This window comes from Apium graveolens, chromosome 5, assembly GCF_009905375.1.
Source record: "Apium graveolens cultivar Ventura chromosome 5, ASM990537v1, whole genome shotgun sequence".
In the NCBI taxonomy this organism is placed as follows: Eukaryota; Viridiplantae; Streptophyta; class Magnoliopsida; order Apiales; family Apiaceae; genus Apium; species Apium graveolens.
In genome coordinates, this window is record NC_133651.1 from 55716223 (window position 1) to 55741166 (window position 24944).

General features: G+C 29.2%; 2 protein-coding genes across 9 annotated transcripts; one reads left to right on the forward strand and one right to left on the reverse strand.

The window, feature by feature from the left end:
• Window positions 1-6287: 6287 nt before the first annotated feature.
• LOC141724040 (uncharacterized) lies at window positions 6288-8217 on the reverse strand. 8 transcript variants are annotated; one of them, XR_012576459.1, is made up of 4 exons: window positions 7658-8211; window positions 7457-7526; window positions 6827-6905; window positions 6288-6515 (listed from the first exon to the last, which is right to left on the reverse strand). XR_012576459.1 is itself a non-coding variant. In XM_074526024.1 (4 exons), the coding sequence occupies exons 1-4, from the start codon at window positions 8121-8123 to the stop codon at window positions 6502-6504; spliced, it is 399 nt and encodes a 132-aa protein (XP_074382125.1). In that variant the 5' UTR covers window positions 8124-8217; the 3' UTR covers window positions 6288-6501. The 8 variants fall into 8 exon arrangements, 1 of the variants encoding a protein (XP_074382125.1); XM_074526024.1 differs by lacking the exon at window positions 7457-7526 and having other exon boundaries at window positions 7658-7929; window positions 8090-8217; XR_012576458.1 differs by having other exon boundaries at window positions 7449-8208.
• A 15758-nt stretch (window positions 8218-23975) lies between these two features.
• LOC141660082 (uncharacterized) lies at window positions 23976-24482 on the forward strand. The gene has a single exon (XM_074467043.1). It carries the CDS (start codon window positions 23976-23978, stop codon window positions 24480-24482), a length of 507 nt encoding a protein of 168 aa, XP_074323144.1.
• The last annotated feature ends 462 nt before the right edge of the window (window positions 24483-24944 follow it).

Genomic DNA, 24944 nt, shown 5'->3' on the forward strand with positions numbered 1-24944 from the left:
AGCTACAATATCATCCTACTAATCAAAATCATCTTATAATATATAGGAATCTAGGGTTTGGAGATGGTATACCTTCCTTTGAGTGGTGGGAGGAGCTAGGAAGCCTTAAGAAGCTTTGAGAAGTCTTAAGAATGCTTGGATCTTCAAGAAAAACAAGAAAAACTTCAAGTTAAAAACTTGAAAACACTATTCATAGTCTTCTTCTTTGATTAAATGGAGAAGATGGAGAAGGAATTGATGTCTTAAACTCATGATATAGCCCTAACTAAGCATGAAGATGATTAGGGAATTAACTTACCAATTTAGGAAGCTTGGATCTTTGATTTTGAATTTCTCCTCCATTTGCAATAGTAAAAGCCGAGAGCAAGCTTGCTTGGATGAGAGAATGGTTTTTGTGTTTTGATGAAAATGATTTGCTTGGCTTTGGTTGGCTTGTTTTTGTGTTTGATTTAGTAAATTACCTAGTTGCCCTTGATTTTGTGTGGTTAAAAAGTCACCACATCTCCTTCCTTTCTTGTCATGCCTATGTCATCCTCATGATGTCATCCTCCCTTCCTTGTCCTCTTTCTATTGGTTGGATGACATCATTCCCACTAATCCCTTTGATTAACTTCCTAATCGTTTGCCTAATGACCGCTGATCTGTTATACGGTTCGCTTAACTTTCGTTCTCGTTTATCGTTTGAAGGATCATACCCGGGATCTTATTACTTAGGTTCCCTTAACCTTTCTCAATACATTATATTCCTTTTTATGATCCTCTATTATAATCCTTTAATTTAAATCCTTTTTATCCTGTTACCTTATACTCAATTCTCTCCGTATCTTGTGGATTTCCGGGAAAAACCAAAGTGTTCGGATTTGGATTCTGACGATCTTTACATACACTTATATCCCATATAAAGTACTAATAAAATCTCAGAATATCCATATCAGAACCCCTACATAGTGTGGCATGAAAAGTTTTCTCATTCAGCAAAAACACTATTCATAAGGGTTTCAAAAATTTCCCAAAAATTGGGGTTATTACAGTCTCCCCTCCTTAAAAGGATTCCGTCCCGGAATCAGATAGAAAATGAATAGGGATACTCTCTTAGCATTGCACTTTCTAACTCTCGAGTAAGTTTTCCCATATTGTGGTCCTGCCACCAAACTCTGCCTAGTTTGATAATCCTTCCCCTAAGCACTTGTTCCTTTTCACTCTATAACCCTTCCTGGTTGCTCCATATAGGTTACGTCTGGTTGCATGTCTATGCGCTCATACGCCTCTATTTATCTGGCATCTGAATTACACTTCCTTAACATTGATACGTGAAACACGTTACGACCTGCTACATGTTCGGGGGTAGGGCTAGCTCGTAAGCTAACTTTCCAATCCGTCTTAATATCTCAAAGGTCCAATGTATCTTGGGCTTAGTTTTCCTTTCTTTCCGAATCTCATTAACCCCTTCCAAGGGAATGCCTATAACAACATTAGGTCCCCTACTTCCCATTCCTTGTCCTTTCGTGTCAAATCAGCATACCTCTTATGTCCATCTTGGGTTACTACCAGCCGTCCTCTGATTAGATCTATCATATCCTTGGTCCTTTGGACCACTGCTGGTCCGAGCATCTTGCGCTCTACAACTTCATCCTAACCTAAGGGAGATCGACATTGTCTTCCCTCAAGGATCTCATAAGGCGATACCTCAATACTGACATATGATCTATTGTCGTAAGATAACTTAATCCGCGTTAAGTGATCATTCCAAATTCTTTCAAGTCTATTACACAGACTCTCATCATAGCTTCTAATCATTATAGCTTTTGCTTCTCAATACCCATTCTTTTCCAGTTCGTAATCGCTATCACCTTCCGTTCCTAATATTATACTGGTTATACTTTTGCTCGTTAGCGTTCTATAACCTTTTAATAACCACGTCAACCTTAGTATCACGAATGTGTTTCCATTCCGAATACTACCACAACTTTATTATCCTTTTTCAGTTGCTTCTATCTTCGAAAGCTTAATCCTTCATATAGAAGTAAAAGAATTTATTGAGAGATCACTATGATCATGAACACTTGTTATATCGCATAGTTAGTACAGAAGGTGGCCAGCCTTTAGTACTTGACAAGCAATTAAACAATAGATGGTATCCTACTAGGCTTCTATCACACAGATAGGTAGTCATTCGGCAATACCTCCCCTTTCTGGAAGGGTTGTTCTTCTCAGCTTACATGAAATGAAAAGAAGAGAAAAGAACGAATTGAAGAGAATTGTATATATGAAAAAAATATACTGCCACAAAATATCTGGCTTGGAACCTACCTCTGAACTATAGAGGTTTGTCATAGGAGAACAAAACATATATGTATTTATATCAACATCGAGTATTATCGCATCGCATTTCACAAGCTTAAATATTTTTGTTATTCCGTCCATTATTCTATGGACCCATGCTCTTCCTCGAGCTTATACTCAATTACCTATGAAACTCCCTCGACATCGAAAATCGAATCTGGAATCTCATTTTATACATCATCATTAATAGAATTCTATGCTTGCACCGCAACCTTCCTCGTATAGTAATACGACTCTCTATTGATAAGAAAGAATAATATTCAATAGGTAGATACTCTACTTAATTAGTCTATCAATGATAACTTATACACTACCACGACCCGATTAGTGGTACTCAATCTCAACACCCATTCCAATACAACTCTCACGGTTGTAATCAGCTCATTACTCGCAGAATCATTGCTGCCTTACTATGGTCCACCACTGACCTACTGTAGTCATTCATTATCCATGAAGTCTTAATAGCTAACCATACGGAGTCCATACATCTCGTATCTAATTCTCCTAAGGAGTTAACATAACCACCAATCACAATTCATGAAGAACACTCCAAACTCTAACGTACTTTCATGATATGAAGTAGATAAAATTTTAGAAGAGTTTCAATCAAAGTAACGATAGCAGGTTAATACCATTCTTAATCATATGCCTTCAATAGAAGACTTAACTCAAAGGTTCGTTTAGTCCTTTTGAAACATGGTCCAGGCTCATTCTCAAGATAGTACCTTCTAAGATAGATAGCCCGCTAATGGCGATTACACGAATTAAACCTTTACCCAACTACTATTACGGTTGAGTATTGCACAGTCATCAGAAGGAATGTCAATCTTCTGAACCGTAATACAACCTTCCCGGCTTCAACCATCATCACTGTAATCCTTTGGCACACGCGCCTATAATTATCCTCTTACCTTTAAAGTGTCGGCCACCTCTTTGGCCTTTCCTGATAGTAAAATTTCCTTACAGTCAATGTCATTTTAACCACCTCCAAATAAATTTTCTACCTTATTTCAATCACAGCTTATGTGAAAATGCTTTTCTTTAATATCTGATGAGTAAATAAATAAATAAAAATATCACCATTTTTCCATAAGTTATTGCCTCAATCTTTAGAGGTTAATCACTGTCACGACTGACTCTCAATCATACTTAGAACATCTTTTATCTTAGGTCCTAATTGCCCTGAATTTCTCCTCCATTTGCAATAGTAAAAGCCGAGAGCAAGCTTGCTTGGATGAGAGAATGGTTTTTGTGTTTTGATGAAAATGATTTGCTTGGCTTTGGTTGGCTTGTTTTTGTGTTTGATTTAGTAAATTACCTAGTTGCCCTTGATTTTGTGTGGTTAAAAAGTCACCACATCTCCTTCCTTTCTTGTCATGCCTATGTCATCCTCATGATGTCATCCTCCCTTCCTTGTCCTCTTTCTATTGGTTGGATGACATCATTCCCACTAATCCCTTTGATTAACTTCCTAATCGTTTGCCTAATGACCGCTGATCTGTTATACGGTTCGCTTAACTTTCGTTCTCGTTTATCGTTTGAAGGATCATACCCGGGATCTTATTACTTAGGTTCCCTTAACCTTTCTCAATACATTATATTCCTTTTTATGATCCTCTATTATAATCCTTTAATTTAAATCCTTTTTATCCTGTTACCTTATACTCAATTCTCTCCGTATCTTGTGGATTTCCGGGAAAAACCAAAGTGTTCGGATTTGGATTCTGACGATCTTTACATACACTTATATCCCATATAAAGTACTAATAAAATCTCAGAATATCCATATCAGAACCCCTACATAGTGTGGCATGAAAAGTTTTCTCATTCAGCAAAAACACTATTCATAAGGGTTTCAAAAATTTCCCAAAAATTGGGGTTATTACATGTCAGGTTTGGTGAGATTAAGGTATAAGAGTTTACCAATAATCTTTCTGTAAAGCTCTGGATCAGGAAACTTTGGCACATCTTTTGTGCTTAAGTGCAATCCTTTTGATAATGTAAAAGCAGTTGGAGTACATTCAGTAAGATGAGAGTCAGCCAACAAATCAAAAATAGGATCCCTTCTTCAGTCCACAAAACTTCAATGCCAAGGAAATATTTCAAATCTCCAAGATCCTTAATAGGAAAATTTTGATGAAGTAGCATTTTGATATTATTAATTTCCTGAATATCATTTCCAGTTACTAATGAATCATCAACATATACTATAATGGAAGTAAAGGAATCTCCATTATTTTTGAAAGATAATGAGTAATCTTAAAAAGATTGAATATAATTCTGACTAATAAGGTATACAGACAGCTCCTTATTCCATTTCCTGGAAGCCTGTCTCAAATTATACAAAGATCTTCTCAATTTGCACACAATACCTGGTGTGGCTTTAGAATAACCAGGTGGGGGTACATATAGATATCTTCAGTAAGATAACCATGCAAAAAGCATTATTTATGTCTAACTATTTTAAATACAAACCATTTGCTGCAGCTAGATCAATTAGAGTTCTGACTGTTGTAAATTTAGCTACAAGACTAAAAGTATGCTTAAAATACTTCCGTTTAATATGTTTATCCCCCCTTGCAACCAAACTAGCCTTGCACCTTTCAACACTACCATCTGGATTAAATTTTATTTTAAACACCCAATTACAACCAATGGAATGCTTATCAGGAGGTAATGTGGTCAGTTCCCAAGTTTGGTTGTCCTCAAATGCTTTAATTTTTGCATTCATGGCAGCAACCCAAACAGGATCATGTCTTGACATTTTATATCATGAATGTTCAACAAGAGATGTAAGAATATTATTTAGACTGACAAAATAATCTGTTATTTCAGCATTAAGAATATATGAAGGTTTAGAAATGATATAGGAATCAAATTTCTTTGGCAAAAAAGGGACTCTAGTAAACCTTCTTAAAGCAAGATTAGTCTGAGGATCAATATTATGAACTGAATTATTTGTGTTGGACTCAGATGATGTTGAAAGTTTAATACCAGAAGTAGATGATTCTAGCAAAAAGACATGAAAATGAGGTGTAAAAACCGATGATTGAGAATAAGATGATGCCTCATGATTTGAATTTTGAGAAACTATTATTGATTGAATATGTGACTGTGGCCAAGGGTCAATATCAGCAGGATTAACCATGGGCAAAGATGTAACTAAATAATGAACACAGGATTCAAATTGTTTATCTGAAAGTTTGAAAGGAAATTGTGTTTCTTTAAAAATAACATCCCTGCTAATAAAGGTATCATGTGTTTCCAGATCATAGAGCTTGTATCCCTTTTGTGCATAAGGATAACCAAGTAGCACACATTTCCTTGCTCTTTGAGCAAACTTATCACTAGTTTTCACAGCAGCAAAACAAAGGCAACCAATAATTCTTAAATGAGATATATCATGTGGTTTCTTCATGAGAATTTTATAAGGAATTTTCTAGGATAACACTGAGCTAGGCATCAGATTTATCAAATATGTAGCATATAATAAGCAATCACCCCAAAATTTCATGGGAAGATTAACATGTAATCTTATAGCTCTAGCAGTGTCTAAAAGATGCCTATGTTTCCTTTCAATTCTTCCATTTTATTGAGGAGCACCAGGTAAACTTTTCTGGTGAACAATGCATTTTTAAAGAAATAAAGAAGTACAAAATTCTTTTAAAATTTCAGTACCATTATCACTCATAATGTTCTTGACAGTAGTTTTGAAATGGTTTGACACATAAGCTAAGAAGGCAGACACAATGTGACCAACTTGATCCTTAGATGGCAATAAATGTGTCCAAATAACTCTTCTAGACAAATATTTGCAACCTGAAGATATTGAAATCCTATATGGACCCCATAAATCTATATGCAACAGATTAAACACAGCAGGAGCTCTAGAATGTAAATTAGTTAAAGGCAATTTATGATGTTTAGCAAGAATACAAGATTCACAATTTAAATCATTCGACACATTAGAAGTAAACATGTTCATATGTTGTATTTTTCCAATAGACAAATGCCCAAGTCCGTCATGAAAAACATCTACATTTAGAATAGTTGTAGTACTAATACAAGAATTTAACATAGTCTGAGAATAATTAGACATATGCTGAGAAGAAAATCTATATATTCCAGCAGCTCTTGTTCCAAATAGCCTGGATTGTATCACTCACAAGGTCCTGAAATAAACAGGTTTCCTTGTCAAATTTAGCAACTAAAGAATTTTGATCAAGAAGTTTGCCAACAGATAACAAATTATGTTTGAAATATGGCACAAAAAAACATATTTCAAAGTAATTTGTGGTGCCAAAATGGCATCTCTCACTTGTGTGACACTTTTAACATTCCCATCAGGAAAGCAAATTATGATAGGTGTACTAATGTCATAAATCTAAAGATGCATTAAAAGCCATATGATCACTAGCTCCTGTGTCTATAATCCAAGATGCATTAGAATTATGTGATACAATAGAGTTAGCAGATATAATACCTGCAAAGTTCACAGATGATTGAGGTGTGCCTGACAAAGGAGAGAAAAACTGTTGTTGTTGCATCATTTTGAGCACATCCTGATAAACAACGGCCACCATTTTGTTATCAAACTATGGTGTCAAATTGCTAGAATCACCAGACACAGAGTTTGCAACAGAATTATTAGAATCAGACACAATATTAGCAGGCATCCTTGGAGAGTTCTTGCTTTTGTTATACCATTCAGGATAGCCTACAAGCTTGAAACATTGATCAGTACGTTTCCTTTTACAATGATCACAAATCAAGTCTAGCTTAGATTTCTTAAAATCTTTTCTGAAGTTTGGTTGTCCTTGCCCTCTACTATAACCACCAGATCCAGATCTTTGACCGAATAATGCACTAATTTCAGACCTAGAGCCAACCAAAATGATACTATTCTGCTTCTCAATCTGTTATAGAATATGATATACCTTCAGAACACTAGGAAATGGTTCCATGCTTAATAAATTTGTCTTAACAGAGTAACACTGCTTGTTTAATCCACAAATGAATTGAATAAATTTCTTAGTTTCTTGAGCATCCATTACTTTCTTCAACAGATTACAAGTACATTTGTTCATAGCAGAGCAAGTGCATACCAAATTACCTTCAAGAACATGAAATTCGTCCTAAACTGACTTCATCTTTCCAAAATACTCAGCAACACTCATATTATCCTGTTGAATCTTGATGAGAGTATTATATATAACTCATAAAGCAAGGGAGCATTCGACTTGCCAAATCGATCAGCCACATCAGTCCAGAGTTCATATGCAGAAGTAGCGAAGATAAAACTATCAGAGATTACCTGATCCATAGAGCTTGTTAGCCAAGACATCACCATATAATCGTTTCTAATCCATTTATTAAGATCAGGAGAATTCTCAGAAGGTTTGCTTAAGGATCCGTCAATGAATCCAAGCTGCTGGAGAGAATTAATATCACCAGAAGTTAGATAATATGGATCGTTATAATTCACAGCTTGATTATATGAATTAATCAACATCTCGTTCGTTTGTGACATTTCAGCATATGAATTCGCCATAACAAGAACAAGAGATCGAGAGATTTGTGCAAGAACTGAAACAAAAATCAAGAAAACACGAACAATCGATCGAAAAATGCGATGAAATCGATCGAATAACAAGGAGAATTGAATTGAAAACAAGCAGAAATGAAAATGATTAACGGAAAAGATGAATCAGAAATCAAGATCGAGTGAGAGTTATGGCTCTGATACCATGATAAGAGGTTGTGATTCTAGCTTCTATCATTGTGAACAAGAGATGAGTAAAATGTGTAAACTGTATTGATTCCTTCTGTATAATGAGATCAGTTGCTTATATACAAGAAATAATTGAGAAAGATTATAACTAACTCCTAAAAACCTCACAACTAAGCAATGTATAGCTGGAATATCTATTTATTTCTATTTACAAATAATAATTTAGCTTAATATATTTATATTTTATCAATTTAAACGTGTATACTTATTTTTGTGTGCCATTTAATTACGGATATGTTTGTGATTGTGCTAGATTTTTTATGTTCGAGCTGAATTCCACGTAAATTTATAAAGTTTTTTTTAAACAAATAACAATAAAATATTTGAGGTGTTTAAAATTTCTTAGACGGAGTTCTATTAATTATGAGCGCGGAGAGATATATTTAAGAAGAATGAAAAAAATGGGATGCGGAAATTTTCAATGGCTATGGTTATGTGTAAAATGAGCAGGAAATAGAACCGAGTCTTCATTTATAAATTGGTGTGATTTTCTGTAATTCAAGTTGTTCGGATTTTAAATAAGAGTTGGCGAGAGAGAACAGAGCATTTATTCATTTTCAAATTGGTGCGTTTTAACTGTAGTCCAAGTTGGTAGGAATTTAGATAAGAACAGGTTATGTATAAATACATGTTTCATTTCTTAATCTCGAATGAAATGTAGCATTACATTCGGAGGCGGATCTGGGGGTGGCCCCCCCTAAATTTCCAAATATATTTAGTGTAGTAGGCTCAATGCATGACTAGTTGCTATAGGTTGGATGGTTTTAAGTAGTGTTATTTTCACCGGACACCACGGTTCGAAACCCCTTCTTGTCTATATGCTTTTCTAGACTTATGCATTCATTTGTTTTCCTTATTTTTTTCCTCGGTCTTAATTTTTTCCTCCCCCTTAGTCTTCTAATTTATATATGTTAGATATTCTAAGGATGATAGGGGTGATGCATAGAGACTATTTTTAGAATATTATCATTTTTATTATGTTTTTTTTTTAATTTTCCTGAAATTTAATGAAAATAAAAAAATTTATAATAAAAAAATTTCCGGAGCCCCCTAAAAAACTTTTCTGCATGCGTAAGGACCCCCTAAAATACTTTTCTGCATCCGCCACCGATTACATTAGTGTGTACGTTAGTAGCAAGGGTAGATTACGGACTATTAATAGAGTTAAATAAAGTCAGTTGGATTACCTTGCATTGGAAACATAATGGCAATTGTACAGGAAGAACTATTTTTATTTGGTTAAAACTTAAAAGGTTTCGTGTAATTTAAAAGTGATAACTCATAGGCTGTTAGTTATTGAACATGTAATTCTGTCTAGGACTTGGCGGTAGACTGGTAGAGTCTGTATAAGCATAAGTTTTAGATATAATGGGACAATGGTCTTAAATTTAGCTCGCACGCTAGCTCTATTTTTTTGGAACAGTTTTGTTAGAGCATGTTGAATGGTGTGCTATATCTTGTATTATCTATATTCTTTATTAATATAAGCGAAATTATGTATAATTTGGTGCAAAAAATATCGAAATACCAGTACCAAATTTTGGTACTTACCTTATATAAGTTGATTTCTATTCTCAATACACTTTGTTTTAACACAAATCGACTTCTATTTTTTTAAAAAAATTTCTTTTCTTTTCAGTTAGTGTTCATCCAATCGTCTATATATTTTATAAAATAAAAATATTTTTAAACAATTTATAAATTAAATTAAAAATTTATTAAGTTACGTTAAATTAAATAAAATAACTTATATTTATTTTTAATTTTATAAAAACTACACATAAATTAAGTAAATTACTAACACGAATTGACTTATATTCTCTGTAAATTTTATTTATTTATAAATTATATTAAAAATTTATTAAGTTAAGTTAAATTAAGTAAAATAACATATATTTACTTTTATTTTGAAAAACTACTAACTACAAAATAAACTATTAACACGAATTGACTTATATTCTCTATAAACTTTATTTTCCATAGTATTATTTTAAAAATAATTAAGTGATAGCAAATGACTTTAGTAACATTTATTAACTTTTAAACTGAAAATTATTGATTTACCGATTGTATTTGATACTGTCCATTACAACGTTTATTTACTTTAAATTAAAAAATATATTTTAACAATAACAAATTTTTGGGTTGTATTTAGATTATATTAAGTAATATTAAATTAAGTTTAATAACATCTATTTACTTTTAATTTATAAATTAATTTTTATCGATAATTAATTAATATTAAATAAACTATATTGAAAAGGCTAATTATAATTTTTTTTAACTACATATTTTAACAGCATTTTCTATATTATATTTAAATATTTTGCACCGATTATGAGTTTCAGTTTTATGTAAATAATAATGTGATACTATTATTTTTAATTCTGGACCCGTGCTTGGCACGGGTTACCAACTAGTAGATATAATATAGAACAAAAAGAGTAAAAAATCTCGATTCAATGATGTGCTAAAATTTGTGCTAAAATAGTACAATGCTATAATTTGTGCTAAAATAGCACAATGCTATAATTTGTGCTAAATTTAGCACAAAATTTAGTATTGTGTTATAATTGTCAACCCATCATAAAGTGAAAAAAGAGAAGAAATGGATGAAGTTAGAAAATTAAAAGTGTGGAGTACTTGGAAGTTAGTTAAATTTGTAATCAAAAGTGTAGTATATTTTGGAAGTTATCTAAATTTGAAACAAAATTTAGAACAAATCATTGGAGACGTGGTGTTATTTTAGCACCAAAATATATTTTTTGGTGCTAAATTATGACAATAGCTACACTTATATTCAGCAAACCATTAATTTTGCTCTGAATTAGAATTGTTACCCTTTCCCTTTTTGAGTAGATTGTGAGAATTTGGTATTGTGTGTAACCGAAGCCTATTAGAAAATGAACAAGTAAATGATGGATTAGAGAAGTTGAACTAAGAATTTTGTACTTCTAATGTTGTGTTTGGTTGGGGTGAATGCAATGTAATGGAATGAAATGAGATTTTAAGTAGAAAATGATTAAATTTTTTTAATTTTTTTATTCTTTCATTTATTACATTCCTAACCACCTACATTATAAATAAACACCCCTAATTTGAGATGAAATGCTTCATTCTTTATTAACCTTATTTTCTTCACAATTTTTATCATAACAATTTTGTCCATCTAATTATTATTTTCAAATTTTTCCTCCAATCTGGATATAGAAAACGAACCTCAATCAATCTGGTATCAGAGCTAGAAAATAGGCCGAGAAGATGAACAGTAAATTACTGTAGCAAATAGTAGTAAAGTACAAAATTTCGGAATGAATAGTAACCAATGAATAGTAACCGATGAATAGTGAAAATTGAATAGTAATTATGAATATGAATAGTAAAAAACGAAATATCAATATTAAAATATAAAAATTAAATGAGACCTCCAGCAAAAATACTAAGAGATAATAATAAAAGTTATAAGTCTAAAATAATAGCAAATCTATTAATTTATTTTATAGTAGAAAATAAAGAAACAAAATAAATGTGTAAGAAAAATCTATATAGACAGTTAATATATTTATATAAATAAAATAAATAAATATTTGATTTATGGAAGATTATAAGTTAGAAAGTATTAAATTGATAGCAGATAAAAACTTTACTTTTAATAAAGATATAAATCAACATATTGAAAGTTGTAAAACAAGTATGCAAATAATAAATGAAAAATTAGATATTATAGCTAGGTTACGAACAATATTGGAAGAGAGAGATGAAAAAATTAGAAGACTGGAAGAAGAAAATCTTTTAATAAAACGAGAAAAATTTATTAAAGAAACTAATTTAGAAATTCAAATAAAAGACTTAAAAGAAGTATTAACTGAACAATATAAATTAATAAATGATTTAAGGCAAAAAATTAAAAAATGAATTGGATAGATCCAAATGCAATAACTAGAAATAATAGAAAAATAAAAGAATTAATAAAAAATCAAGAAAAACTAGAAATAGAACTAGATAAATTGCAAGAAAGAAAAAATGAAATTGAATGGACAAGAGAAAATAGGGATGAAATAATAAGATGTTATCAACAACTTGGAAATATGATAATAACATTTAGAAATAATAAACTAAGAATACAAGGACTTAAAAGAATAATTTTATCAAGTAATATAACTGGATAATAATACAGTTTAAAAAAATGTCATTAGAAAAATCAAGTGAAAAACAAGATGTATATTATCAAATGGATGAATACGAAGAAGGAACATCACAAACTCTAAGTTTTAAACCGGATATATATAATCAAATCCAAAGTGAAACAGAAGAACTAACAATAAAAAAGATATTCAAAACATCATATTTTGAAAGAAATAAAGAAGTTAGATATATAGCTCAAAAATATGAAAATGTAATAGACATAGATACGATAAATGAAAAAACAAAAATAAATTTAATAACAGATGGTTTGATAAAAAGAGAACTATCTAAATTAAAACAAAAAGAAGCAAATAAACTAAAAAATATTTATTTTGGAGCAATAGAATTTACAATAAAAGCATATTTTCAGAAAAATATTGATACTCCTATACAGATATATATACTAGACGATAGAATAACAGGAAATATACAAGATTCATTAATAGCAGTAGTAAAAGGAAACTTAATATATCAGAAATTAAAGTTTATAATACAGCCTGATTTTAGCATATCATTAAGAGATGAAAATAAAGAAAGATCTTTAACATTATATTATAAATTAGATGGAATAAAAATGCAAAAGGGAAGTAAAGTAATTAGTATAGAAACTAAAATAGTATATGCTATGACTGGAAACCCTCATGTAAAGAAACAAACGGAATTAGGAATAATATTACCAAAATTATATAATGATATATTAGAAAAAATTGAACATAAAGAAGAATCTCAAATAACAATCCCAGAAGAATTTACAATAGACTTTAGTAATAGATAAATAATTCCAACACAAAGAATTAAACCAATATTGGAAGGATCTAGATTAAATTTTAGAAGAGAACAAAACCCTGTAAAATTAGTTAGATCAATGAGTATGACCAGTAGAAAATTAGATTTAATAAAATTACCGTGTTATGAATCAGATAAATTAAGAATAAAAACAATAATATTTAATGAAATATTTGCCAAAGAAGTCATAACAGAAATAAATACTGGAGCAACAAAAAGTCAAATACATATAACTGAAGTTGACTCAAACAAATGTGAGGAAATAGAACCTCAAATAATAACTGAACCAAATAGTTCGAGAGAAACAATAATAACAAAAGGTATAAAATTAAGATTAAAAATTTTAGACTTAGAATATAATATAAGTCTAGGAGTGATAGAAAATGACGTTAGTTATCAACTATTATTAGGAATGGATTTCTTAAATGAAATAAAATATAATATAACGAATGAAGGAATAGAAATAAATGATCAGAATAAATTAAGATTTATAGACAGAATATGAACCCTGAAAAGGAGATAAACGAGAAGAAAGATGAAATAGAAACTATTAATAAGATAATAAAAGAAACATTAATTATGTCTCAAGAAAAGAACTACAATACTTAAAAGAAAAAGAAAAACTAGAGGAAGAAGTAAAAGAATTAGAGAAAATAAAAGGTAAGAAAAGAAAAACATGGATAATTGAAGGAGAATGGAGAAAACGAGTTTATAAATATGAATAATACTGAAAACCAAATAAAAGATATTTGGAACGAAATATTTATAAAAGAAAGTTTAAACGCTATATTAAAAAAGATGGAAGAAAATCAAGAAATTAATAGAAAAATAATTAAGGAAGAAATAACAGCGTTATGGAATATGTCAGAAATCCCAATCTTTAAACAAATATTAGATAAGTTAACCATTATACAAAATAGTTTAGAACAAAATAAAGAAAAGAAAATAATTAAAGACGAAACAGAACTAGAAATAGTACATATAACAGTAATAGGAAGAACTAAAGAACCTATATTAATGGATATAAGCAAATCGAAACCGAAAATGACTATAGGGGTTAAAAGAGCAATAAATGGTTTAGCAGAATTTCATAAATCAGGAAAATTCTAGAAAAATGTCTATAACAGAACATAGTGCTATAACATTTCTTAAAAAACATGGAAAAGAGTTAATGAAAAAAGAAAGACAAAAATATGAACCTATAAAACAAGAAATAAGAAAAGATGAATTAGAAGAATTAAGAAAAGAAAATGCTAAATTAAAAACTAAAACCAATATAGAATGGTTAAATAAATATAAATTTTATAAAAAAAAATATAAAACATAAAAGAAAGAATTAAAAGAAACAAAGTTAGAAGTAATAAATGTATTAAAAGAAATAGATAATTTAAAAAATGAGATTAATCAATTAAAGATAGAATTACAAGGAAAGGAAATTATTAAGTCTGACGATAGTGATCCAAAAAACGAATAAAGAACAAGGTGAGAGTAGTAATACAAGTGAATCAGATAGTAATCTAGGAGAAGAAGGATTAAATTACTTAGAAGAATCAGATAATGAGAAAAATGAAATAATAATAAAAGAAAATAAAGAAATATTAGAAGCCCTTGAAAAAACCGTAAATGCAATTATAACAAATGAAGAAAAAAACGATGAAAGTGATATAGAAAAAAGAGAAACTTCGCATAAACAAACAAATTATGAAACTGAATCAGATAATATAATGGATGAAGATGCATACCCAGAAGAAGAAATAGAAGATTATATAATAACTAAAAATAATATTAAAATGCCAGGAAATATACCTATAGGACAACAAAATGAAGTACAAGATTTCATAGGATCAATAAACCAAGGAATAAATATAAATGAATATTTTCTAGATTTAGATAATGTCTACGACGATCAAAAAATAAGTAGAAGAATAAAAGATTGGAATTTAGGGATGTATATAGCCTTAATGAATTCAAAAAATATAGAAGATCTGGATTATGTTTTTGAACTAATATCAAAAATAATTGTAGGAAAAGCAGCATTTTGGTTAGAAAATATTATTTATGAATTAAAAGGACAAGTAAGAACGTATGCTAGAAGCTGGAAAGATACGTTAAACGCATTTGATATATTATTAAAAAGAGAATTTCTAGGAGAAAGATGGTTTGTAGCTCAAGAAAATATAACAGTAGAAAGAAAATTAGAGATAACAATGTATCTAAATAATATGAAATGTTGTAGGATTAGTAAATTACCAGAATATACTATAAGTTTTACTAAATTCTTTTATGAAGCTAAGTTTTTACCTAATGAAAGCTTAGTATATCAACAACTGTATTATGATCATTTACCTGCACCTTATAATACCGAAATAACTAAAGAATATAATAATCTAGAACCTAAGGAAAATATATTAGAAGAAAGAATTAGATTATTAAGAGCATATTTAACTCGAAAATGTGAGGAATATAGAATTCAACAGAGAATTAAAAAGGATAAAAAACAAGGATTAAGAGAAATCTGTAATTTCACAGAGAAAAAATTAATATTTGGATGTGATAATCAAAATTATAAAACTAGAAAGAAATATAGGAAATATAGAAAACCAGATTATAATAATCAAAATGAATATTATAAAAAACAAAATAAAACCTATAGACCTTATAAACCATTTAATCGAAGATTTAAAAGAAGAAAATTTAAAAAATATAGAAATACTCCTGAAAATAGAAAGAGATTTAGATATAAGAGAAAGTTTAGAAAAAGAAATAAAACAAAAATAGCAGATTGTAAATGTTGAAACTGTAATGAAAAAGGACATTATGCAAATAAGTGTCCTAGATTACAACAAAAAGGAGTAAAATACATAGATACTACCGAATTAATAATGAAATTAGAATACATAAGAGAAGATAATAATAACTGGTATAATGAAGAAGTATTCTATATAAGTGAAACGTAACCAGAAGAAATAAATTATATAAATGAAAATGATAGTAATGATGAAAGTTTAATTACTGAATAGAATAAAATGGTAGCTATATATATTGAAGCACAGGTAGAATATAAACCTACTAAATATATAAAATAAAAGATATTTATAGATAGCGGAACAGATATTTGTTTGGCTAAAGAAGAGGTATTTACTCTAACACAAATGAAAACGTACTAAAAATAGAATAATAGTAACAGGATTCAATAACCATAAAAAAGAGATAGATATAATAGCAGAAAATGTAAGATTTATATTAGGAAAAACAAGGTTTAGGTTACCTATAATATACCAAGAAAATAATATGAAACAACAAATGTTACTAGGAAATAACATTTTAGATTCTTTTAAAACTCAAATAATAAAACAAGATAGGATAAGTTTGTTAACACCTTGCGAAAAATGGATAGTATTAAAAAGAATAGTACCTGTAAAATCAATAGAAATAAGTAATATTAAAGAAGAAAGAAAAACTAATTTAGAACTATTAAAACAAAAATATTTAAAAGCCTTAGAAATAAATTTTGGAGAACATCCAATGAAGCTATGGGAAAAAGAAAAAATATACGCTGAAATAAAACTGATAAATCCTAATGATATAATTAGAAACAGACCAATAAGATATAGTCCAACAGATCAAAAGGAGTTAGAAGTTCAAATAAAAGAACTATTAAACTTAGGACTAATACAAGAAAGTAAAAGTCCGCATAGTAGCCCAGCGTTTTTAGTAAGAAATCATAATGAAGTAAAAAGAGGAAAAGCTAGAATGGTAATAGATTATCGAGAACTAAATAAAAAGACTATATTTGATGGATTTTTTTTACCATATAAAAGAAATTTAATAAACCAAACAAGTAATAAAAAATGGTTTAGTAAATTTGATTGTAAAAGCGGATACTGGCAAATAAAATTAACAAAGGAATCTAGATGTTTAACAGCATTTAGCATTCCACAAGGACATTATGAATGGATAGTACTACCATTTGGATTAAGAACAGCCCCACAAATATTCCAAAGAAGAATGGATAAAATATTTAGAGAAATGAATGATTTTATTCTAGTATATATAGATGATATATTAATATTTAGTGACAATTTTACAGATCATTCAAAACATCTAGATATATTTATTCAGACTATTAGAAAACACGGAATCCTATTATCAAAAAAGAAATCAGAAATATTTAAACACAAAATAGAATATTTAGGATATATTATAGATTCTGAAGGAATTCAGTTACAAGAACATATATCAACAAAAATAAAGAATTTTAAAGAAACTTTAGAAAATAAAAAAGAAGTACAACAATTCTTAGTGATAGTAAATTACGCTTCAGATTATATAAAAGACTTACCAAAATTAAGAAAACCATTACAAGACTTAATAAAGAAAAATAAAACTTTAGAGTGGAAAGAAGATCATACAAATGCAATAAGAGTACTAAAAACAAAGTTAGAAAATTTACCTAAACTACGATTACCCAAAGATACTGATCAATTAGAATTATTTACAGATGCTAGTTATATAGGATGGGGAACAGTATTAGTAGCTTTTGAAAAAATGATATTGATAAAGAAAACCCTTTAATATGTGGATATGCAGCTCGAACTTGGAAACCCAATGAAAAGAATTATCATATTAATGAAAAGGAATTATTAGCGGTAAAATTAGGAATTAAAAGATTTCATTATCATTTACTACCTGTAAAATTTGTTGTAAGAACAGATAACACTCAAGTAAGATCATTTATATTCAATAAAATTGACCCTTTACCAGAATTAAATAAGAGAAGAAATTGTCAAGCATTCTTTACTTGTTATGATTTTATTATCAAAAATTTATCAGGTACTAAAAATATTCTTGCAGATTTTCTTAGTAGAGAAAATGGAAAGGGATAACAAGAATATTCAACCGATGGAAATGATACTAGAAGAAATCAAGAGGAAGAATGAACAAATTGCAACCTTGACCCAAGAAGTCAATAACCTTATAAAAAATCTTGAAGGAGCTATAAAGCTTACCAAAAATATTACACCCCAAACTTTTGTATCAAGACTAACTACAACTCCTACAATATCAACCCTTACCCAAACAGAAATATCCAAACCAGAACAACCAAAACCTCAAGTTTCTATATCAAACAGAATTAAATATCCAAAAGAGTATATAGAAGCCTTTGAAAAGATAACAAAATTTTATGGCTACAAGTCCAATAATACCATCCTCAGAACTGGAAAGTTTAGTAAATATCCAAGGTACATCTGCAAAGAAGACGCTGATCCTAAAGTGGTAGAAAGCTTATTAATGTTGGGATTTATTGATAAAATCATAGTTGATGAAACATTAAGAAGTATATCAAAACTTCCACCACTAATAGTTGAAAGCGTTAGTGCAATGATGCAATCATATGGACCAGGAGGAATATATGGAGTGCATGTATTTGATGCTTATACCGACTTTGTAGGAAAACCAATAATAATATGTCAGATATTCAAGTATGGAAGGAATACTACTATAGAAGGCGATAATACTAGTCTCAAGTCCCCTATGCCATGCACAATAGAAGGATTTCAAGAATGGATGTCAAATAAAAGAGCAATTGGATTATCAGTTCTAAAATCCAAACTTGAAGATCTTATAAAAGGAAGGAAGGCATGCGTATTAGGAACAAGTACAAAGGGAGACATAGAAGAAATACTAACATTATATTATAATAATGATGTTTTGAAAACAGATACAAGTGATTTAGCAGGTATGCATAAAAGGATAACAGGTGGAAGTTACAATCATGCACCAAAAACCAAGGAGTTTTTCAAGGATATTATTACAGGACAAAGAAAGAAGACTGTAGTAGTTTTAAAACCCTTAGTAAAGGAAGGAGTATGTTCTAATCCTTTCGAGTAAGATTGTAATAACTCCTGTTATTTCAACATGCAATATTATAGTAATCTTATGGCCCAAACGAAGTTTGGTGACCATAACATATTAGAAAATATTTTTACGGCCCAATAAAAATTGGTGACTGTAATATATTATTCTACGGCCCAATAAAAATTGGTGACTGTAATATATGATTCTACGGCCCAATGAAAATTGGTGACTGTAATATATGATTCTACGGCCCAATGAAAATTGGTGACTGTAATAAAAACAGCCAAAAAATTATGGAATTCTAGACAAAGACAAAAGATAGCTGGCATCAAAAGGAGTGGACGAAATAAAAAGAGAAAGCAGAAAGAAAAAGAAGACTAAAGACAAAAGAAGACAGAAGAAAAAGTGGCAAACGTTGAAAAAGAAGGCAGAAGAAAAGAAAAAGAAGACAGAAGACAAAAGAAGACAGAAGAAAAGAAAAAGAAGACAAAAGAAAAAGTGGCAAACGTTGAAAAAGAAGGCAGAAGAAAAGAAAAAGAAGACAAAAGACAAAAGAAGACATAAGAAAAGAAAAAGAAGACAAAAGAAAAAGTGGCAAACGTTGAAAAAGAGGGCAAACGTTGAAAAAGAAGACAAAGAAAAAAAAGGAAGGAATGAAAGGAAAGAAAAAGGAATATTATGTCGGGAAAGCATATGATGTAAGAAAAATCTCTCCCTCTATAAAAGAGGAGAATTGTAACAAAAAGAGGATCAGTATTTTTATCAGTTTAAAAAATCCATCACTTGCTTAATTGTTTTCTCTCTGAGTTTTCTTATACAAATTTCTTTTCTATATACATTAATGGCAAGCTAAAAACCTCACATCTCCAATCTATAACAAGATAACATACAGTTTATATATATATATTTAAGCTGAAATTCATATAGATCAAGTACCTAATAAACATCTACTATTATAATAATTATAAAGATGAAGAAGCAAGGAACGGTAGATAGTCCGTTGAGATGCCTGAAGTTGCAGAGCCCAAGATGACGGGGAAGTCGAAATAGGGCATAACATTCACCAGGGACTCCGGTGAGCTGTTCTTGATTCATCAACTCTATAATTGTTTAAATGGTTTTGCTTATTTGGTATGCGATTAATATGATAGGATACTTAAATATATAGAAATAACTGTTATGTTTAAATTGTTATGGATTGTAGAAAAATTATAAAATCATGTTTTATAATTTATATATCTGTGTGCCTTCCCTCTTTAGAGTTATCAGATATAGAAAACGATCCCCAATCAATCTGATATCAATATTAAAAAAAAGAGCGTGCGGCATCTAATTATTATTTTCAAATTTTTCCTCCAACTCCCATTTTATTCCTTTAATTACATTCATTCCGTTCCATTCACTCTAACCAAACACAACCTAAGAGTTTCAATAGATTCTATACTTGAGCAATTAGTAACTTGTTGTGTGAATCCATGCATTATTGGCCATGATTTTAAGTAAATAATAAAATGTGTCGACCTAATAACTATGTTAAAAATGTTGACTTTTGTTTAATGCAAATCTTCTGGAAGTTTGTTTCTTGTTTGGCTTATATGATAAGGATTGAGTATTTAATATTTTATCAATTGAATCTACGGTACGCACATAAATTTGTAGCATCTTATGCCCAGTAATATATCTTCTTAGATTATACAGCTGTTTGAGTAATTTACTTAGAATTTTGATTTATTCCATTAACACTATAATTGCACGTACAGTTGACAGCTCCGAATTTCTGATTTTGTACCCGTAAGATCACAAAATTTTAGAGTCCTCTTCATTTGCATAGTCTTTGTTATAATATTATTGTATGACTCTTGACTTTATAGATGTCCTTTGACCTTTCACCTTTATCCCATTAATTGATACAAATTTTTAGTTTTTCACTTATCAAGTAACCTATATTTTAGAAACTTATAAAAGATTTGTATGTACATTATTTTATAATATCAACAAACATGAAATCTTAAATTCTTTCTTATTCTCTCTATTTTTATAATATATATTACATAACACGTTATCAGTACGAAAGTACTCTAAGCGGGGGTCGTATCTTTTCGTTATCTTGTCGAGAAGGAAAATAAGTTGCGAGCTTGTGGCAAAAAAGATACACAAGAAGACATTTTATTTCAAATAGCAACACAGTCTCACTGTACCTTTTTTCTTTAAAAACTAAGGTACATAGTACATAAACTACTCTCAATACTTATTTATGCTTATGTTGTCTTTATAATTTGTTTTAAGGTGTTTTGTATTGCCTTCTTAGTCAACTTTATCTTTATATCTTATTATCTACATGATAATTAAAAATAAATTTTGTAACAATTTTATATGTTGTGATTATATGCCTGTACTCTTTACCCCAATCAAACTGATTATACATGTTACAATTTTATGTCTAATTGATAACTTTGATAACTTTATTGCCTTGCCTCACTCGACTTATCAATTTCATTATTTTACAATTATATATTTTTGTAAAATATTTTTTTTCTCTTTGTGATATATGCTCGAAACCTAATATTAAAAAAAAGGGATTTGCTATTATTCTGTACATGTTACTCTTTTAGACAGTTTTAATTGTCTTGCTTTGTATAAAATAATAGGAATAAAATAGTTGAGATATTCGTTAATTTTGTATTAATAATAATTAACCAAGTGTTGCATGACCTGATTAATATGTGGATAATTTAAAGTCATGTTTACCAATTTTGATAATTACGTGTTCTTTATACTCGTAGTATTGTATTAAAATATGAAGAGACTAAAATTACTTTTGATCATAAGACTTGCATAAGGTGGTTATATGATATGTTTGTGGTCTTGTTAATTTATTTGCTTATACATTTCAATTGGGTTACTTTAGGTAGTTTAGTTTTTATAAGTTTTATGTTTGATTTTTACAAAATTTTCTTTTTGTGTCAATATTGAATTTTGTGACTTCTATTTTTTATTGAAATATTTGTTATAGTTCAATTGGATTTATTTAACAATAACATAAAAAATCATTTATCCAATAATATCGAAACTTGCGCTTTAATACAATATACTTTTCTTTTATTCTTCTGTCCTATATGATCTCGAAATATATCTGATTAAACAAACATGCATGATTTTGTTCTATATTTCACTTATATGTTGAAACTGAGATCCTTAAAGTAGTTATACAATATATTAGAATTATATCTCTGTTAATCATTTTTAGTGCTAATTTGTGCAACGTGATATGATTTTAAAATTTTTATGAACTCTAACGTATATGCCATGACTTTATTTGATTAAAATATTAGTTTCTATGATTACATATATGCTTAACTAGCTTTATACACGTGCATCGCACAGATGATTTAAAAAAAATATAATTTTTTTATAATTTTTTATTTTCATTTGAAAATTATTATGTTTGTTAATTTATTTTTAGTGGTGGTAATATATATATATATATAATTTTGTTTAGTTATTTTAGAATGTGAATTTGATGTATTTTTATATTTTTGTAATTGTAAAATTAACAAAATTTGTAGTTTTTTTTTCTTTCTTAGTATTATTGTTATGCTGTATAAAATAATTTTTCTGTTTATTTTAGTGAAATTAATTTTTTAAAACTTGTTTACAACTATATTTTTGATAAATATTAACTTCAATAAATCTAAATATCAATTTTTTGTATAATTTTACATTCTATTTGTTGATATTTGTTTAATTTTTTAGCTTAAATATTGGGAATATTTGTGTAGGGATTTTGAAAAAATACTACATTTATTTGTCATAGTACTTTTAAATGTATTTTTTTAGATTTATATTTCAATTTTGAATTGTTATATACAAATTATTAGATATATAATAGTTTAGAATAAATGAAATAAATATATTCTTTAGCAAAAATGAAATTATATATTCAAAAATATTTATGTACTTTAGCACGTGCAACTACACCAAAAACTATTATACCTACTTAGCAAAATAAGTTACATAATTATACTTATATGCACCTTAAAATATGTGTCGGAGAATCCGTAATTTTGAATTTTTTTATTTATTATGATTATATTTATTCCTCATTTTTATGTTTTATAGGAGTCATGTGCTCTAAATGTTTTAGAAGACAATCCGTAATTTTCCCCTTTTATAAAATGAAACAAAAAAATATAATATTTGTACTTAAATATAATCTAAATATTTTCCTTATTTTATAAGAAATTAAAGAAAATTATCTATTCAAAAATATTTTAAATCAAATTTACCCATTTCAATATTTTTTTTAAAAAATGGTATTACTTTAAACCGATTATAAATGATTTGTTATTTGTTACTTATATTTATTTTTATTAAGATAATTGTTGCTTGTATTATATATATAATATAATATTTTTAATATTATTTATATCATTTAGGAATATATAATTATAGTTCATTTTTTTTAATTAATTAACTATTGTGTTTGTTATACATATTATTAAATATTATGGTATAATAATATAATAAATGAATAAATATAGTTTCTATTATACTATACTTTAGCACGTACAACCCACCACCTTAGGACGAACAAACCATACCATCCATACCCCCTTACTCCAATTATATATATGATATAATTTATTTGTGATTATTATATAGTGATAATGTCAAACCTTACCAAACGTGAGTTCACCGCACTTGATGTCACCAGAAAAAATTACTTCACATGAATTTTGGATGCGGAAATCCACCTTAGTGCTATGGGCCTCGGTGACACAATAAAGGAATGAAATAAGGCCTCCGAGCAAAGGCCATGATATTTCTCCGTCATCATCTTGATGAAGGATTGAAAACAGAATATTTGGTTATTAAAGATCCAACAACCCTTTGGAAAAACCTGAAAGAAAGATATGATCACCAGAAAACAATCATACTTCCTAAGGCTCGCTATGATTGGCTACACTTGCGGTTGTAAGATTTTAAAAGTGTAAGCGAGTACAACTCTGCAATGTTTAAGATTACTTCTCAGCTGAAATTATGTGGTGAAAATATATCTGATAATGATATGTTGGAAAAAACCTACTCCACTTTCCATGCCAATAATATGCTCCTGCAGCAGCAATATCATGAACGGGGATTCACAAAATATTCTGAGCTTATATCTGTATTGCTTCTTGCCGAGCAAAATAATGAACTTTTGATGAAAAATCATCAAGCTCGTCCAACTGGTTCAACACCATTCCCTGAAGCGAATGTGATGACTAGCAATGAATTTGGACGAAATAATCAATTTGGGCGTGGACGTGGACGTGGGCGTGGACGTGAATTTAGACGTGGGTGTTCCCGTGGACGTAGTTTTGGACATGGTCGAGGTTCTACTCATCGAACTTACTCGAACTTTAAAAGGAAGCCTCACCACCAGAAGTGGACAAAAAATGAGGGACAAATCAAAGGAAATACGATGGAGAAAAGGGTTGAAAGTATTTGTAACCATTGTGGAATAAAAGGTCATTGAAGCCGTACTTGTCGTACCGCTCAACATCATGTTGACCTTTATAAGGCCTCTTTAAAGAATGTTAAAACTAATTTTACCGAACAAAATGACCCATTGGGAATTGCCCATCTAGAAGCACACCTTGGAGGTGGAGATCAAGTGGGTTCTTCGGGCCTTACTCACATGGAAATCGGTGATTTTTTTTAAGATGGCAATGTTGACGTAACCGCATTTGATGGCAACAAAGGCCATAATAATTAAATATGTGATAAGACCTTGTTTTGCTTGTTAAGTTTTTTTTTGAACTCTAAGAAGATCTTATTTTACTTTACGCATGCAATGTAATCTTTTTCTATCGTGAATGAAATGTTTTGATATATTATATTTCTAAAATCTATTTATACATTTTGTTTTGTGAAGTAATATGGCCAGAATCCTCTCAATATGTGCTACAAAAGAAGATGAATCACTTTGTTTGGCGGA

Excerpts from the sequence above, each read along its gene's own strand:
- LOC141660082 (XM_074467043.1), top strand. The coding sequence starts at position 23,976 with ATGTTTAAGATTACTTCTCAGCTGAAATTATGTGGTGAAAATATATCT.
- LOC141724040 (XM_074526024.1), bottom strand. The coding sequence starts at position 8,123 with ATGATAGAAGCTAGAATCACAACCTCTTATCATG. Across the intron at positions 7,930-8,089 it reads AATCACAACCTCTTATCATG|TTCTTGCACAAATCTCTCGA; the intron begins GTATCAGAGCCA and ends TTTTTGTTTCAG. Across the intron at positions 6,906-7,657 it reads TAACAAGCTCTATGGATCAG|GATGTGCTCAAAATGATGCA; the intron begins GTAATCTCTGAT and ends GTTGTTTATCAG.